General features: G+C 44.8%; 1 protein-coding gene and 1 long non-coding RNA gene across 6 annotated transcripts; both read right to left on the bottom strand.

Moving 5' to 3' along the window:
• Nucleotides 1-3,584: 3,584 nt before the first annotated feature.
• On the bottom strand, nucleotides 3,585-7,122 carry LOC136021028 (uncharacterized). Of its 3 annotated transcripts, none has more exons than XR_010615643.1 (4): nucleotides 6,697-7,122; nucleotides 5,637-5,840; nucleotides 4,955-5,033; nucleotides 3,585-4,502 (listed from the first exon to the last, which is right to left on the bottom strand). It is a non-coding gene; the product is annotated as an uncharacterized LOC136021028 (long non-coding RNA). The 3 variants fall into 3 exon arrangements; XR_010615644.1 differs by having other exon boundaries at nucleotides 6,663-7,122; XR_010615642.1 differs by having other exon boundaries at nucleotides 5,637-7,120.
• A 1,169-nt stretch (nucleotides 7,123-8,291) lies between these two features.
• PUS1 (pseudouridine synthase 1) lies at nucleotides 8,292-16,468 on the bottom strand. Of its 3 annotated transcripts, none has more exons than XM_065692588.1 (6): nucleotides 16,349-16,468; nucleotides 15,653-15,877; nucleotides 14,095-14,232; nucleotides 13,283-13,385; nucleotides 12,318-13,015; nucleotides 8,292-9,954 (listed from the first exon to the last, which is right to left on the bottom strand). In XM_065692588.1, exons 2-6 carry the CDS (start codon nucleotides 15,866-15,868, stop codon nucleotides 9,904-9,906), a joined length of 1,206 nt encoding a protein of 401 aa, XP_065548660.1. In that variant the 5' UTR covers nucleotides 15,869-15,877; nucleotides 16,349-16,468; the 3' UTR covers nucleotides 8,292-9,903. The 3 variants fall into 3 exon arrangements, with proteins under 3 accessions (XP_065548660.1, XP_065548659.1, XP_065548658.1); XM_065692587.1 differs by lacking the exon at nucleotides 16,349-16,468 and adding an exon at nucleotides 16,171-16,342; XM_065692586.1 differs by lacking the exon at nucleotides 16,349-16,468 and adding an exon at nucleotides 16,141-16,342.
• Nucleotides 16,469-17,574: the final 1,106 nt, after the last annotated feature.

Here is a 17,574-nt window from a genome sequence, read left to right on the forward strand (position 1 = left end):
CCAGAGAGTCTAAACCGGGATGGCACCTCAAGTTACAAGCTCTGCAATTAATTCAATGCTTGTGATTAAAGTATTTGTCTTTGTAGAACTGACATTCCAGACTCATCCATTCCCACTTTGATACATTAACACTACTTCCTTCACAAGTCTTGGACACTTACCCTGTCCACCCAACCCCAAATGGCTTCCCCAAGTGGCTCAGAGGAGTAACTATTTGAAGTTCCCAGGACACACAATGCTACTGTTGCAGCTTTCTCCAGTTTCCCTTAAACATGTAGTATGGCTGGAATCACTAGGAAAAAACAGATTAAACCCCTTGCAATGTAGCTTTAACAGGCTATAGTTGAAATTGAACTGTGGAATCTGACACAGGCTCTCATCTGCAGAGCTGTACACAGTTTAACTATGCCCTTACTACTCCTCAGGACAGGACAAGAATGACATCTGTCCCTTGATTTCAAGACACATCAGTTTATTTTAATTGGGAACTTAAAGCAAAACCAGAAAATGTTGCAAGACAGCCTGACCTTTAAGAAGAATAGCACATTCTCAGCACACCTGCTAAATCCAGTACTAACATAAAGTCAGTGGTTATTATACGTAATCTTAGTAGTTGCTTCTGGAAATAAATGAATTGGCAATGCAGAGTTAAATATTTAATTGGAACCTGAGTTATGTGTAAGAAGTTTTATGTCCTAAGCCCCCAGCTTTCCCAGTCAATTCAAGCACAAGAGAATGACTTCCCTACTCACCTTCCAAAGATCCCATTCTAATGCATTCAGCACTATAGAATCAGGTGTAAATTCCAGCATGTCTAATACACAGGAAGAACTTGGAAGCCAAGGACTTAACGGATCAGGATGATTACACACCCTGAGCATCTGCGTCAGAACATGGAGGACGCTGACGAAGTGCCCACTTCTGAGATATTCTTGAGTTCTGATATTTAAAATGAAAATATAATTTAAATTATCTCTTAAAAAGCCCAGTGCTTCTTAGGAGCTTAGGTATTTCTGCACGCTCACTTTGTTTTTCTGAATAAATCTGATAACACCAAGTTATCAAACATAGAAGAGTATGTTTAAAAATGCAGTCTTCCGCTCCTCCAGCTTCTCTCACATTCACACACTCAATAATTTACAGAATATATTCTGATTTTAAATCTCACATTTCTCAAATAGCCACTCTATTTCAAACTGAAATTACATCAGATAGTATATGAAACACATGGTCAATATTGAGGTCTTTTTCAAAACGCCTGAATAAACATCACTTTAAAATATCAATTCCACTGGGAAATACAAACTAGACATATCAGAAAAGAAATGTAACCACATAACCTAGGATATGCAGTTCCTGAATAACTTAAGAACTAAATTTAGACAAAACCTGTGAGGCATGATCAATTGCCCAAGTTATAAATACTTTGTCCCATATATAGCCCATAATCTTCAACTACTATTTATGCTTCTTTTTACCTTGTAAAACAACTTGATATAAATAAACACAAGAGGAAGAAAATGCTGAATGCAATTGCCACTTAGTGTAGAACATGATTTGCCTGCACAACACTATGCTTATGCCAATGAGCTTTAATGTGGGCTTTAGGAGTGCCCATGACTAACTTAGAAATAACACGTCAGCAAACAAGCTCTCTTATTGTAACTGGAACAGTTCCTAACTTTAACGATGAATGACCAATTAAGAGCTCCTCAACAGATGGACCTTAGTTGAGACAAGATGCCTTCATACATTGACTTTTGCTGGTCAGAAAGAGTACATATAAGCACGTGGTAATATTTCCTTGGTAACAGCTTCTCAACATGAATTTTGGACCTCTGCAAAATGAATGACTGCATTACCTAAAAGAACAGAATGCAATGATTTCCTAGTTTTATTTCCTCAGAGAAAGATACTAGAGTTAAGACACTATCCTCAAGGGAGACATACTCTCTGCAGTCTTGCTGCAACTCTCTGATAATGATCTTTATTCCCCTTCACAGATGCTACTTCCATAAAATCCAGATACATTCGGAAAATCCCTGAAATCAGGAAACAGGCAATGGCCCACAGATCTTTTAAGGCAGTAGGCAAAAGCATATCCATCAAGAGTAAACGATGACTGCAGATAATTAAGATAATAGTTAAGGTCTATTTCATAATTTGGTTATGATCACAAGAAAAAAATTAAACCCTGCCGTTTTAACCACTGAAGTTATTTCAGAAAGTAACTGATGGACAAAAGGAATAAGAAAAATTTGAATTAATGCTTCAGACCTCTGGAGATTGAATACTGCATCCCAGTGCTCCTGCATCAGATTGTTACCATTCTCCCTCTCATCTAAAACTAGGTACCTGCATTGTACTTTCATGAATGCTTCACAGTCTTTAAAGAATTGCTTGCAGGAGGAAGGTGTTGGGGTCAGTCCATTCCTGCAATGTAAAACCACAAAATTTAGTGGCCTTCTATGATGGGGCTACAGAACTGATGGACAAGGGTAAAACACTTGATGTCATCTACTTGGACTTGTGCAAAGCATTTGACACTGTCCCACACAACATCCTTCTCTCTAAATTGGAGAGATATCAATTTGATGGATGGACCACTCGGTGGATAAAGAACTGGCTGGATGGCCACACACAAAGAGTTGTGGTCAATAGCTCAATGTCTGGCTGGAGACCAGTAACGAGCGGTGTCCCTCAGGGATCGGTGTTGGGACCGGTCTTGTTTAACATCTTCGTCGCTGACATGGACAGTGGGATTGAGTGCGCCCTCAGCAAGTTTGCCGATAACACCAAGTTGTGTGGTCCGGTTGATACGCTGGAGGGAAGGGATGCCATCCAGAGGGACCTTGACACACTTGTGAGGTGGGCTGATGCCAACCTTATGAAGTTCAACCATGACAAGTGCAAGGTCCTACACCTGGGTCAGAGCAATCCCAGGCACAGCTACAGACTGGGCAAAGAAGAGATTCAGAGCGGCCCTGCGCAGAAGGACTTGGGGGTGCTGGTCGATGAGAAAATGAACATGAGCCGGCAGTGTGCGCTCGCAGCCCAGAAAGCCAACCGTATCCTGGGCTGCATCAAAAGGAACGTGACCAGCAGGTCGAAGGAGGTGATCCTGCCCCTCTACTCTGCTCTTGTGAGACCTCACCTGGAGTATTGTGTGCAGTTCTGGTGTCCTCAACATAAAAAGGACATGGAACTGCTGGAACAAGTCCAGAGGAGGGCCACGAGGATGATCAGGGGCTGGAGCACCTCCCATATGAAGACAGGCTGAGGAAGTTGGGGCTGTTCAGCCTGGAGAATAGAAGGCCACGTGGAGACCCCGTAGCAGCCTTCCAGTACCTGAAGGGGGCCTATAGGGATGCTGGGGAGGGACTCTTCATCAGGGACTGTAGTGACAGTAGATGAAGCCTTGTGTGGGATGGTTTAGTGTGAGGTGTCCCTGCCCATGGTAGGGGGGTTGGAACTAGAGGATCTTGAGGTCCTTTCCAACCCTAACTATTCTATGATTCTTTGATGGCTTTAATAGCAGAGATTATTAAGTGTTTCCTCCTCTAGGATTAGATTGAGAATTGCTGGTCAGCAAAGCAACTTTTATTGGGGAATAGCAAACTCTGCTTATGAACCAGTAGTTATGAAATAAGAAAATAGCTTCATTTTTCCAGTATGCTCATAACAAAAGGTTGTGATATGACTGTGCTGAAGTTTTTAACCACAATGGTATAACCATAACTCAGGCTGATATTTTCCTTCTGTGTAACATTTACGCTACCCAGTACATTGTTCCACAACACCTGTCTTCTTAAAAGAAGCTCTCATGGGTTTCCAAGATACAGAAGAATTTTCAAAGCAGGACACAAGTATTTCAGTTCAAATCTCCCACTTCAGCACATTCAAGTTTTGTGAAACAACAAGAATAGAACCCCAGTTAGCTACAGAGATAAAAGGTACAGCATGATAGGAAATGACTGCACAACACTTCAGAGTTTACAACAAAAGGCAAATGTGTGTATCTCAACAATATGCACTAACAATGACAGGAATTGCATATTTTTTTTTACAAGATTTATTCCAGATACATTTCTTTAAACTATACATATTAAAAGCAATTATTTTTTTTCCTGTTACAGAAAATGCATTCACCAATGAACTGTTAAAAATATAGATTTATAATACAAAAGAGCTATAATATTTCATACTTTCATTATATGCCAGGTGTGCAAAAAAAGCAACAACCTGCACTGTTTTTCCAAGTCCAGGTTCATCAGCCAGAACACCATTGAGATTTATCTTATACAGCTTTACCAACTACTCCAGTCCAGTCTTTCATAGTCTCTAAGACTGGTATGATTTGAGCACTGCTTCTGGGTAACAGCACTTCTGCAGCAGCAGCAGCATCTGCTAAATCTGGCATGTATTTCTCTACAGTAAATGTGAGAAGTTCTGGAAGTACCACTTCCTTCTGCAGGTTCTCTTTCTTAATCAGTCTCTTATTTCTGCACAAAACAATAAAAAACATAGTGCTGCCACATCCAAGATGAATGATTCATTCACAGACTTGATGCTCTTTACAGTTAATCCAGCATCTAAAGAACATAAGAATTCTACCCTAAAGAATATTGCAAGTTTGTAAAATCTTATGGTAAAAAGGTGTCATGGTTTAAAACCTACATAAAGAGGGCACTCTGCAGAGGGACACAGGTGCCCACACGAATTCAGTCTCATGCGTGGCTCACAAGGGACATAAACCAAACCCAGATACAAACAAGAGCTCAGCAACAAAAAGTCTTCATAAAAGCTTTAGTAAGCTACAGGAAGTTAGGAAGCTAGAGAAAGGAGATACTTATGACTCAAAACTAAGATCAAAGTACTAGCTCCTAAACATTTATTTTGGTAGGCTTATCCTACGAGTATGCAAAAGGAAAAAAAAGGTCAAAGTCCTTATTACCTGTTTTTGACATGTTCTGTGAGTTTCATGTTGTCTTCTTCCTTTCTTCTAACTCCACTTGCAGTTTTAAAGCTACCACCTAAAACGGACAGAGGGGTGGGGGGGAACAGCAGAAGGAAATGACAAATATGAACGTATTCAGCTTCAAATATAGCTGTGAATTACTAAACAATTCTTCAACAGTAAGTCAGACATAAAGTATGGCTACAATGCAGAGCACTCGAAGAAAAACATAGCGTGTACAAAACTGACCATGAATAGAAGTCATCAGATAACAAGCGAGAGCTGCCTGAGAATACCTCACGTCAAAACTCAAATGTCTGCAGCGAGCCAGCTGCACCAACTAGGATTAGCGAAGCACTCTCCTTCATGACATATAAGGCCTGAAATTATTCATGAAGCTATATTTACCTCCAGATAACATTCACCACGTGAGCTGAGCAAATGACATAAATGAACAGAGATGTTCACAGAAGTAAAATTTCAAGGGAAACTAGTAGTAAAAGTGCCAAAATTAATCTTGTCTAGACTTTCTTAATGAGACAGATGTTACTGTTTCTGAGGATACTCTCTTCCCAGTATTCAGACTATTTAATGGTACAGAATAGACAACAACAGCAATGACAACACATAAAAACCAGATGTTCAAAGCCACATACAATATAATATGCAAATCTGATACCTGTTTTTCTTATAGGAACTGGGGTTAGGACCAAAATCACAGCCTGCTCATTGTACCTGCTGAAGAAATGCTGGGTTCCCACTGTGTGGAACAGGTAAGGAATTATGCAAACTTGACAAGTTAGGCCCATTTTGCTGTTGGTTCTGCTCCTGGCTAATCCGTTGAGCCACTTGGGGAACAGAAGGCATCCCATCTACAGGGAAACTTTTAACAATTTCAGTAATTAAAATAGTAGAATATAACAAAAGAACCAAAGAAATTGACAATACAGACTGTTATATAGCTGGTCAAATCAACTTTCTACCATACCACAATAAAACTGCACACCTAAAAGCTATAAAGATGTAAATCAATCAGCATGCTGATTGTCTAGAATGTGCTTACCAGTCCTTTAACTTAACAACACAAAGATTATTTCTAACAACATCCTCCAGAGAGGTGCCAGCTGGGCAACCAACCTCCATCAGGGTATCAAATGACCAAAAAGGAAAAGTTTCATGCAACAACATTAATTAAAGGACAAATTAGGCACAGAGGGTGCAAACTTAAGCCCAGTGCATGAAAACAAGATGTGCAGTGCTCACTAAGATTTCTGATATATTCGCCACAGGGTTTTTAAATTATATAATAATTGCTATTAGATCCAATGCTACACTTACAGAAGAGCTTATTAAAGCAATTATCTTTAATTACAAAGCTTAAAACTTACATTTAATCATAAATACTCCATCATAAGTGAGTAATATAAGTACTAGATGTACCAGCATTACTTTAAGGGTTGTAACAACTTTTTTAAAGCTGTTATCAAGACTAATTATGAGTCTCTACATGAAGTACTATTTTGGAACTAAAATAAAGTTAACCTAATGAAGTAGCTTGTTATCAATACAATAGTGCATCAGTCTACCACTATCCACATTTACCTCTGAATTCACTCTTTATTTTGCTATGAAACTGTTTTTATGCTCCCAGAATTGCTTCTTGCCCAAGTTTTTAGAAAGAGAGCCCATCTTAATGGTTATTAACCTTTTAACTTGGTTTAACCACTTGAATCCTTTACCATTCCAGTAGATTTATCCAGTTACTTTGCTTCTGTCAGTCGGACAGAGGATTCCTGCAGCACATAGTGAGTCTTGGCTGGGTACACAGGTACTTTGAAGGGACAGTCAACAAATGCTTCAGGCTTTCTCCAGCCCATAGATGCATGGTGTTGAGACCGAGGGGGGATAGTCCCCTCACACGCAGCCATACTCTTGAGATGATGGAAGCTGGAACAACGGGGTGATGCCTGGCACCGCTAAGGCAATTCCCTGACCTCTCATTTCATAAAGCACTGCCGTTTGAGGGGCAGCGTGATTTATGAGTACATCGCAGCCTTCCAGTACCTGAAGGGGTATGGGAAGGGATGCTGGGGAGGGACTCTTCGTCAGGGACTGTAGTGACAGGACAAGGGGTAACGGGTTAAAACTTAAACAGGGGAAGTTTAGATTGGATATAAGGAGGAAATTCTTTCCTGTTAGGGTGCTGAGGCACTGGAATGGGTTGCCCAGGGAGGTTGTGAGTGCTCCATCCCTGGCAGTGTTCAAGGTCAGGTTGGATGAGGCCTTGTGTGGGATGGTTTAGTGTGAGGAGTCCCTGCCCATGGCAGGGGGGTTGGAACTGGATGATCTTGAGGTCCTTTCCAACCCGAACTATTCTATGATTCTATGTATTAACACGTTATATTTGTAATGAACATAAGCCCAGGCAGGGTTCAAACGCTGCCTTGAGAACGCGGTACCGCCAGGCCAGGCTGCGAAGCAGCTCCAGCGCAAAGCCAAAGTTACCAGGATGTACAAGGACAACGCGGTTCCAAACCTCCTCCGCTCCGTGCCGGCGGGCAGAGCTCCCCGCAGCCTTCCCGTCAGGAGCGTCCCGCCGGCGGCTCCGGGCTGAGCCTGCCCCCTGCACGGGGGCTGCGGTACGCAGCGGGAGGAGGCAGTTTGCTGCCGGCTCGGCACACACCGGGCCCGGCCGCAGCACCGCTCCGTGCCCCGTCCGCGGCCCAGCGCACACCCGGCCCCGCCTGCCGCAGCTCCCCGGCACTCGCCTGGCCCCGCCGCGCACCGCGGCCGCAGCGCCCCCTGGCGGCCGCGGCCCCGCCCGCCGCGCGGGGCGGTACCATTCTCGTCTCACCTGAGGGGGGGCATCCCACCGCCGATCCCACCCGCAGAGGGGTGCGGCGCCGCGCTGGGCGCATGCGCGGAGCCGGGTGTCGCGGGGCAGGTCCGTTGCACATGGCGAGGGTGAGCGGGACTCGGGCAGTGGCGGAGGATCCCCGTTGCCCTGCGGGAGCCCTTCCTTTCCCCTCAGGAAGCTCACAAGCCGCATCGCAGAACCACACGCGGGGTAGGTCCGTGTGCGAGCCCCTGACAGGGGCTGTGCGGGAGGCACCCGGGCCCTTCAGGCCTCTGCCCCCCACAGCGAGCTGCAGGGTCCAGCACAGCGCTGCGGCTGTTCTCTGCCCCTGAACGCTGCCCATGCCGAGAGCTTTCAGAGGGACCCCTTTAGAACTGTATAGTGCTGGTGCTAAAGTATTTTATCGAGCTCCTCGTCCAAAACTGGAGTTGAAATACCAAATAATCCCCTTGAAATAAACCGGCACAAACTAAGAGGTAAGAAATACCCTTTTAAATTATTATTACTGTTTTGTTTTCTCCAAAGGCTATAAATAAAAGTTTTCACTGATTTCATCTGAGATACATGTCCGTTTTGGGGCTTTATTATAAGCAAATAAGGGCGGGGGTGTTTGTCAGATTGAAAGGGATACAAAGAGTTTTGGATAGAAGACTAATGCCAGAGTAGGTCAATGGTATGAAGCAGCAAGGGACGGAGATGAAAGTCTAGGCAGAGTCCCTCTCCAGAACACTTTGACACACTGCTCTTCTAAAATAGGCCTTCAACATAAAATAAAAAACTCTAATTAAAACCCAGATAAAACAAACAAGTGAATTCCTTTTCAAAGGTCACCTGTGCCTTAGCAGGTCAAAACATTAATTCCAGAATGAGCCATAAAATTAGAGTCTTTGGGCAGGAACCACTGAATGACCCCTCATTTTCAGTAACTATACAGACCCAGCTCGGGAAGTGTATCAAGCACTTGTAGTAATACCCAAATGCTTAGGGAGTCTTGTTCCACCCCTGCCGAAAGTGTTCCAGAGTACACAGAACCCCAAACCACAGAAAATTACAACTCATTCTCAAAGGAAGACAAGAGTTTCCCATATCATTGCACACATTCTGAGCAGCTTGATAGGAGTTCACACACACAAAATGAATGCAGGTAGCACCATTCCTTTCACACATACCAAGTTGATTCAACCCCAAGTCTAGCAGATGACTGGATAGTTTCCACTAAAACCGGAAATACTAAACCAGCAGCAACACATTTAGTGATCCACCACAGGCAACATTAGAACATCCATGGCTGCACACTCTGAGTTGCGGTCTTAACATAAATCATCTCGTCTCAGCTATAGGTGTGTGAAACACGCCGCTGTGGATCTATATTCTTGAGTCTGCCCAAGCACATAGGCAATACTGGGAGGATCTCCCAAAGACAAGGTCTTATCTTGAAATATATGGTTCAATCCATGTTCCAAAATTAAGACCTGTCACTATGGAATCATTTCTTTCAGACTTGCAAGGCTTTAGAGGACACAGAAAGCTTGTTTCAATACTAACAGAACTCACAGCAGACAGCATGATATGATAATGAGTTTCTAACCATGCATGTTATTCCACCATAAAGTCATAGAAGACATGGAAAATGAAAGCTTAATGATGTTTAGAGATGAGGTTAAGTAAAGGTAAGGAAAGTAACGAAAAATAAGCAAAAGTTCATGGAGTCATAACATCGTAATAATAACAATTAAAAAAAAGAGTATTTTAAAATTATTTACCCCATCTTTATGTAGAGATTATACATATTTAAAATACTATGTTCCAGGTAAACATATAATAAAAACATTATTCAAGCAGCAATTAAGACATCCTGCAGTACAAGACTCTAGAACGCTGCTTTCTCTTTATACTATTTTCAAGTATATCAGTCAGTGGTATAAAAAGCTTCTTTTACTTTTCCTACTGTACTGTCTTCCCCACCCAGTTTCCCTGGGGCATCCGGTTCTCATCTGCTTGACTGGATTCTTGGATTTAGAAAGGCCACTTCTTTGTAGACACAGGGAACTGCAAGCTGTAAGGGTCCCACATCCAGCAACTTACTGGCTCAGTCAGAATCACCATCAGAACCATCACTGCCTTCAAGATCGCTGCTGCTCTGTAAAGTAAAACGGAAAAATGGTATATCAGTATTCCATGTACATCTAGAGACTGACCTCAATCAAAGACACTGACTTTACACTTCTCCAAAAGTGTAAGAAAATGGGTCTGGATCCCAGCTTCATATCTTAGATTCATCTATTGTAACAAACTTCTGTGATGGTAAATGATGTTTCTTGTAGCAAAAAACTTGTGTGTTGGATTACACTCACCATCAGAAGAAATTTCTTCTCATTTATATTCACAGCTACACAATTAGTGTTCTGTGTGTGGGAAACTGACCTGTGGGATAATAGCACCAATGCTAATGTTTAAAATAAATGCAGGTGAGACAAGTTAATAAAGTGCCTTTTTTCATGCAAATCCCTCAAAAGCTGTTTGTTACATTTTGTTTGCCTGCTGCAGAGACTTTATGTCCAAAAGGTATTAGAGATACAAGGGCTCACTAAGACTTGTGTAAAAATGAAGTCAGTTGTACAAAGTAGTATTAGGGAAATACTACAAGTATTCACAACTTAAAAGGAAACTGAAGTCTGAGTTCTTAACAGGGAGCCACTCCTTTGTGAGTAAGTCAACGAACTTGGGAGGGTGACATAATTTTCTGAAGCAAGTATTTTGACTGCTATGATTGGCATCAAAGGATTTCATAAAGAAAAGCTAACATGACAATATGTCTGTAGTTGTTCCTTTTTTCCTCACCACTGCTTGCTGAAAACATATAAAACCTCCAAATCCCACGAATTTAACATTGACAGTTCAATATCCTACTACAAAACAAATTCTGCAGGACCTAGACAGTTGCCTTCGTAACAGCAAGCACAGCTCATTGAAGTGCAAGCAGTCTGCAACATCTCAAAGGAGTCTGCCGTATCATCCCGTATTTATCCTCCTTCAGACAGCTAACTATGACGCCAAAACTGTATTTGCTCAAGTTTATCTAAAGAAGCAGACCTGCCTCCTGCCAGAAATACATCAGTGATTTGGAACCCATCAGCAGTAAATCCTGTCAACATTATCATCACAACCCCTGAGCCAAGTAAAGACTCTCTACACCACATGGTCTCTTTGGGTCCCATTTAACCAAACTAATGTGGCATTTGTCATAATCTCCTGTCACAGATGCCCCCGTACAGCACTATACTTCAGAAGACCAATTACCCCAAGTACAGAAATAACCCTGAGAAATTTCTGGTATCTTGCTTGTACTGTTCAACAAGGCTGTAAATTTTGGTTTATATACTGAAACTCTTTCCCATACTCAAACAAAAAATGGCAGAGACAAGATTAAACCTAATGTTCTTCAGGGCAGGTTCATTAGCTACACAAAATAAAGATAATTAAGGACTCCACTAACTGAAGAAAGGCCATTACTTTCTTCTGAGTTGCACTATACAGACATTTTAGTCCTGCCCATTATTTGTCCTTCAAGGATTTGCCAATCCTCTGGCCAAGAAAATCTGGATTACATACAGAACTGGAAGGTATCTTTAGGTCATCAAGTTCAACCCCACACTCAAGCAGGCTTGCTTTAAAGTTAGATCAGGTTGACAAGGGACTTGTCCAGTCAAGCACTGCTGTATTTTAAGTCACTCCAGTAGTTGACAATTTAAAGCAATACTTAGAGCTTGACTCAAGATTCCTCATGTGGTATTCAACCTACTCCTAGCATGCCCCAAACATCTTTCCAGTCTTTATTTTGTGAGGCTATTCTACATCTCAACCAGAAAAAGAAATATTCAACACTCCCCATACACTTAAATTGACATTTTTTCTTAATTGAAAAGATGTACTCTGTACTTTAAATTTTATTGCAACTTCCAGCTGACAGCAGTCCCCATTGTCCCATTTCACTCACTTGTTCTGATGACCCATTTTGAGCTCATGGTAGATTTACCTAGAAAACTTGGTCCTGAATTTCCCACTGGCTCCAAAACTTAGTGAGTGAACAGGGCATTACACAAAGTGAGAATCAGCCCCACAATAGAGAATACAAAAAGCCAGCAGATATCTGAAGGGAAATTGTCAACCTGAAAACCAATCTCTCCAACAACTTCACAAAGGCTGGTAATGTGTCTACAATTTCTGTTGTCAGTTCATAATTCTGCAAATTGGCCTGTGCTTTAGAGCATCCCTTCCTCCCTCCTTCAACTGCCCCTTGCAAAACCCTGCACAAAATAACACTTTGTATAGTTCATTCCACTATCATCAAGTGCACAAAGACAGAGAAGATAACACACATTTCATACTCCAGATAACTGTCATCTTCCAGGGCATATTAATGGAAAACAAAAATGTTGCTAAGGGAAGAGTCACTTCAACTTGACAGCTTCCATTTGCTAAAATAATGGCTTCAATCATTACCTTTGAGGTTTTGCTGTTAGCTTGCATCTCAACAGCAGAAGAGTTGAAGTCATGAATGGAGAGCGTGTTTAGCCAGTTTGCCATGGATTTCTCCTCCCTTTCTGTGTTGATAATGGTAGGATAGATATACTGCTCTTTGAAAACAGCAATCTTCTCCTCCTCCTCTGTCCACTCCAGTGGCTCATGCAGCCCATCATTTCCAAACCGTCTGTTGTATTTTTCAAAGTGCACTCTTTCCAACACCAGCCCAAGTCCTGGGGCTTTGGGGACATCTACTTTCTCCTCTCCCCAGCTGCGCTCGATGATAGACTCAGCTGCATAACCTTTCACAATAGCTATCACCAGCCCAATCATCTTCCTTATCTGGTGCATCATGAAACTCTGGCCTTTCACTTTGATCACTGCAAATTCTATGTTTTCCCTCACAAATGGCTCCCCACAGTACATCTCCATTATGTACCGCTTCGCACTGGGGTCCCTGGGTCCCTTCTGAGATGTGAAGTTGTGGAAGTTGTGTGTTCCTTTGTAGCACGCAAGCAGTTTATTTACTCTTTCAAGGGTCTCTTTCTCCAGTCGATAAACCTCTTCTTGCACATCATGGTCTTTGTGGGCAAAGGCAAACGTTGGCAGCATGTAGGAGTAGGTTCTGGCATCACACTTGTTCTTGGAGTTGAATCCCCCAGTGACTCTCTTCAGACCTTGTTTTAAAAGGGACATTAGGTTTTTCAATCAGTAGGTGACAACCTGATTGTCATCTTGTTCCTACCAACAAGAATATTTTTTAAAATAAGACACAATCAAAAGATAATTTATTTTATAGGGCCCTAATTTCAAGCTTACAGAAACATACATATCTATGTTAAAACTAAACTGCTTGTAAGTAAAATTATAGTAATAAGAGAGAGACCTTCTGCAGGAGAGCTCCTCTTTGAAAACATTTCATCTACCCATTGCAGTATCCTTACCGAGAATTCTGATGTGAGAAGGAAGATGGTTATTGATCTTTTCTAAGATGTCATCTATTAGCCTGACCTTTAGCGACACAATCTGTCCAGCTGCAGATACACCCTGTAAAAACCATAAAACACAAAACTACATTAATTATGTGCCTTGAAACCTCTGGGATAGCACTTTCAGAATTGAAATAGCTGAAGAACAAGTTTATTCCTTTTTCCCACTGGTCATTTCAGGCTGAAGCAAGGCAAAGGCAAGGCCACAGGCAGAAATCCACGTCACCACTCCTGGAAGACCTGCTGGTGCTGTACAGACATACTACACCTCAGTAACCTTAGCAGAACACTGCACTCACCTCCATGACATCCCACTGTATTTGACTGCTCTTATATAAAGCGCCAACTGAAAAATCACTTATACATAAGATCAGCTCTGAACTCCAGTTCAGACTTCGGAACCTCACTGTGGCAGGCTTAAAAAACAACCAAGATGCAACTAAACTCTCAAGCACCACATCAACCAGACAACAGCAACAATGAGGAGCTGCAGCAGCAGGTTGAGAGGCTGAAGCAGCTGAATGTGCAAACACAAAGCACCAATACAAAGCACCAGTTCTACAAACACCATCTAATCAATAATGTGCTCTTTTTAAGTACTTGCTTGTACTTGAGTTTAGCAGTGGATGAAAGGAGAATTTTCAAGCAACAGTCACTGTGAATAGTATTTGCTATTGGATCTCACTCTGGACAATACTTTGCCAGTCAATCCCAGTAGCACTCGTGGAAGTAAACCAGTTTGAGAGCACAGGTCCTAACCAACATACCTTGTCTGTTCGAGCACACCGCTGAAAAGACATTTTCTTCATGTCTTCCCCATGGTTTTCTGGGATGCAGCCTGACTGAACAAGGGCAGATACTAAGTCATCTTCAATTGTCTTGAACTGTGAAGATCCCACGTTTCTCTAGAGAAAAAGAAGAAATAGAACAGTAATAACTGGATAACTGAAAAGCTTTGTTAATTGAACACTGTTGTAAATTCTTTGAAAGTCTTCCCTTCACAGCCCTAAAAACACTGCCATTCTCTAACAGAGTTAATTACACCTTACCAGAGGCTGCTAATAAAACTTCTCCATCCTGATTTACCTTCTACTGTTATTACAAGTGAAGGATCATTTCTAATTTCATTGTGCAATGCTTCTGCAGCATTTTAATGATTCCTTCAATCGCTTGAAAGGGCAGAATGAAACAGTTAATACTATTTTAGTTAACACTAACTGTGAGTTAACAGCTGCTGCTCCCAACCTATTCTCTACCAATTCTACTTGTAGAAATTGGGTTGGGTTCAGTTGCTCAGTTCACCTGAGCTGTTGTGCAGACTATGGTATTCTCCAGTGACTTGTGCATTCAACTCACAGATGAGCAACAGATGCACAACTCCACTGCTGTGCAAGGCTGCAAAGCACACCTCCTTGACACATACGACTCAATTAGCAGTAAAGTTAATAGGCACTTACACGGATGTGCCCATAAGCATAAGGCTTACTGCTGTTGAACAGATCTATGTTGTTGCATAAGCATGAAAGACTCCGTTCCCCGTCTGTATGCATCTTATCAATTATCCTGTGGAGCTTCTAAAGTACTCCTCAATAGCTTGTGGAGCCTGCAGTGCACTGAGAGGAGCAGCAGATGGAGCAACATCATCTCGTCGCTGCCAGTACTGGGTGCCACAAGACCACCCCTGCAGGGCATGCCTGGTGCTGGGGCTGTAACAAAGCAACATCCCTTTTATTCCACATGCAAACACAGATGTCTTGCAACAGTTTTCCCGTTTCTAAACTGCTACAAGCCACACCATTAGAGCGCATCAGAGAATGGCCAATTTCAAATGCTTTCAAGTACAGATAATCTTCATGAAAGTACACGAAATGGCAACACAGATGCAAATTTAACTCCATTACACAGCTCAGGCCTCCAAAATGTGCACATGAGACACCCTGAGGTCTGACCTTGAAGAAATTTAACCCAACTGCTTTGAAATACAAAGCTTCAAGCAGAAGCTTTGGAGCACTGGTCAGAAGAGGATCACTAGACAGCACTGGGTTTTGACAGAACAGTGCTTTCAGTCTCCTCAGGAGCCTTCTCTGCAGCAGTTTTTGAGAGATTTCTGCTGATGCTCTATACTAAAGACTGACTAAAATACTCTGAGCTGTAGCACTCTTTTTTTATTCAGGCTACTACTGAGACATTTGAACCCAGGCATGCACTGCTCCTGCCCCAGCTTCTCAAGCTACATCCGCTTCCCTACTTGGTCACTGTGACTAGTTATAGACCTAACAGACTTAAAAACTAAAGCAGCTCACATCACTTTGTCAAACCACATACCTGCATCCCATGGTAGCCTTTCCCTGAGTATGCCATCAGCAAGACAATCTTCCTTTTGGGTAACCTTTTATTCTGATCCTCTCCATCTTCCTCATCCCCATCTCTCTTCAACCTTTTATTCTGATGCCCGTTTTCTTCTATCCTCTCCACCACCTCACTGCCGCTGTTCAGCCTCTTTGGCTGGCTGGCAACCGCTGCTCTCAGGTCCTCAGCCATCACAAGAACCTGCAAGAGACACAGCAGCAGAGGGCAGTCAGCAAGAAACAGCTGGCAGCTCCGCGCCCCGGAGCAGCAGAGGGGGATACAGGGCTCTAAAAGCCGGAGGCAAGAGGGGCACCCACTGCCCTCTCCCCTCAGGCCACCACCCCCCATAACGAGGAGGGGGCTGAGCCGGCGCTGCCCACAGGCCGACACCACCAGCGGGGCCGTGAAGGCCGGCGCAGAGGCGGCTCCCCCGCGGCCCACCCGGCCTCTCCCTGGTCCCTCACTGGGGGCCCGGCGGTCCGCACGCTGCGCACCCGGCGGCAGGGCCCGCCGCACGCCGCGCTCCCCGGGACCGAGAGGCCGCCGCTCAGAGCCCTCAGCCCGCAGCGCAGCCGCAGCATGGCCGCCGCGGGCAGCAGCAGCAGCAGCCGCGGCCTCAACCCCGGCCTCGGCCCCAGCCGCGGGCTCCTCGCCGCCGAAGCCGCCACTTACGCGGCCTCCGCGGAGCGACGCCGCTGCGCAGGCGCGGCGTGAGACAGCCGCGTGAGCGTTACGGCGGCCGCGCAGGGCCGCGGCGGGGCGGCCCGGCTGGCGCCCGGAGCCCGCCCCGCGCCGCTGTGGCGGGTGTCAGCGGTGTGGGCGCACCGCCCCCGCGAGGAGACCAGCCCTGCCGGCGGCACCGGGAGGGCACCGGCCCACGGCCCTGTCCGTCGGAGCTCCGGGTCCCTCCCGGGAGGGCCCCTCCTCGCCCTTCCCCACGCAGCCGGTGTCTGTATCCGGCACAGGCACGCACGGGTTCGCTGCCCCGCCGGGATGAGGTTTCCAACCAGGCCAAGCTGCCAAACACGTTGGGTTGTTCCTGTGCTGACGAGGAAGAGGTGCAGCGCGTCCCTCGGAACCGGCACCCCCGGGTTACTCCAGCAGCGGCATGGGGCGGGGGGGCTCCCCGTGCTCGGAGCAGTGATGAACGCTGGCCTGCCACAGCACCGCCGCCCAGGGCAGCGGGCGCGCACGTTCCTATTGCTGCAGCCAGGGCGGCTGCGGCTTCGCCTCATTCCCTTGGGAAGTGAAGCCTGTGCCGTACCCGCCTGGCCATTAACCAGCACCATTGCTTCCTCCGCCGTGATTTCTGACTGCGTTTCCAGTCTGAGGAAGGGAAGGAGGCCCCAGCTGAAGAACAGTGGTGGGGCAGGAGGAGGACTCGCGTGGATATCCCACGAGGGGAAAACCGTTGGTATCCCAGCCCCTGGTGTATTCCAGGAGCAGCAAAGGGGCTTCGAAACAGGCAGCACCGCCTCTGCCCTCAACGTGCCCCAGCACACGCTGCCTCTTCCATGTTGACTTCCCCCTTCTGCCTTTGAACAGGCGGCTGCCGAAGGCAGGGAGGAAGCAAAGCGACCTGGCCGAGGCGCTGCTCGGTCAGTGCTGTGGGCGGCAGCCCTGGAAGGCCGAGCACGGCTGCAGCGTGGAGCAGAGGCTCCGATTGCAGATCCCTGTGTGCGGCCTGTGATGCCGGCAGGCTGGCTCGGGTTTGATCTGCACTGCACAGCCAGCGTCTACAGGAACCAAATGAACAAGGGGCTTCACTCCTCTCACACACATTGGATGGGATTGGAATCGGTGCAAACAGCCCACAAAGTCCCCTGCTGTTTATGTGAGGAGCAGAACGTTTCATACGTGTTTAATAGGACTGATAAAATTAAAGCACTTTAAATGGT

Source organism: Lathamus discolor, chromosome 12 (assembly GCF_037157495.1).
Source record: "Lathamus discolor isolate bLatDis1 chromosome 12, bLatDis1.hap1, whole genome shotgun sequence".
Lineage (NCBI taxonomy): Eukaryota > Metazoa > Chordata > Aves > Psittaciformes > Psittacidae > Lathamus > Lathamus discolor.

Bases quoted from the DNA above. Each gene is read 5' to 3' on its own strand.
- PUS1 (XM_065692586.1), bottom strand. From the start codon at position 16,257: ATGCTGCGGCTGCGCTGCGGGCTGAGGGCTCTGAGCGGCGGCCTCTCG. The intron at 15,878-16,140 runs GTGAGGGACCAG...TGTCTCTTGCAG, and splicing joins TGCGGACCGCCGGGCCCCCA to GTTCTTGTGATGGCTGAGGA. The intron at 13,386-14,094 runs GTATGTTGGTTA...TGGTTTTTACAG, and splicing joins GGTGTGCTCGAACAGACAAG to GGTGTATCTGCAGCTGGACA.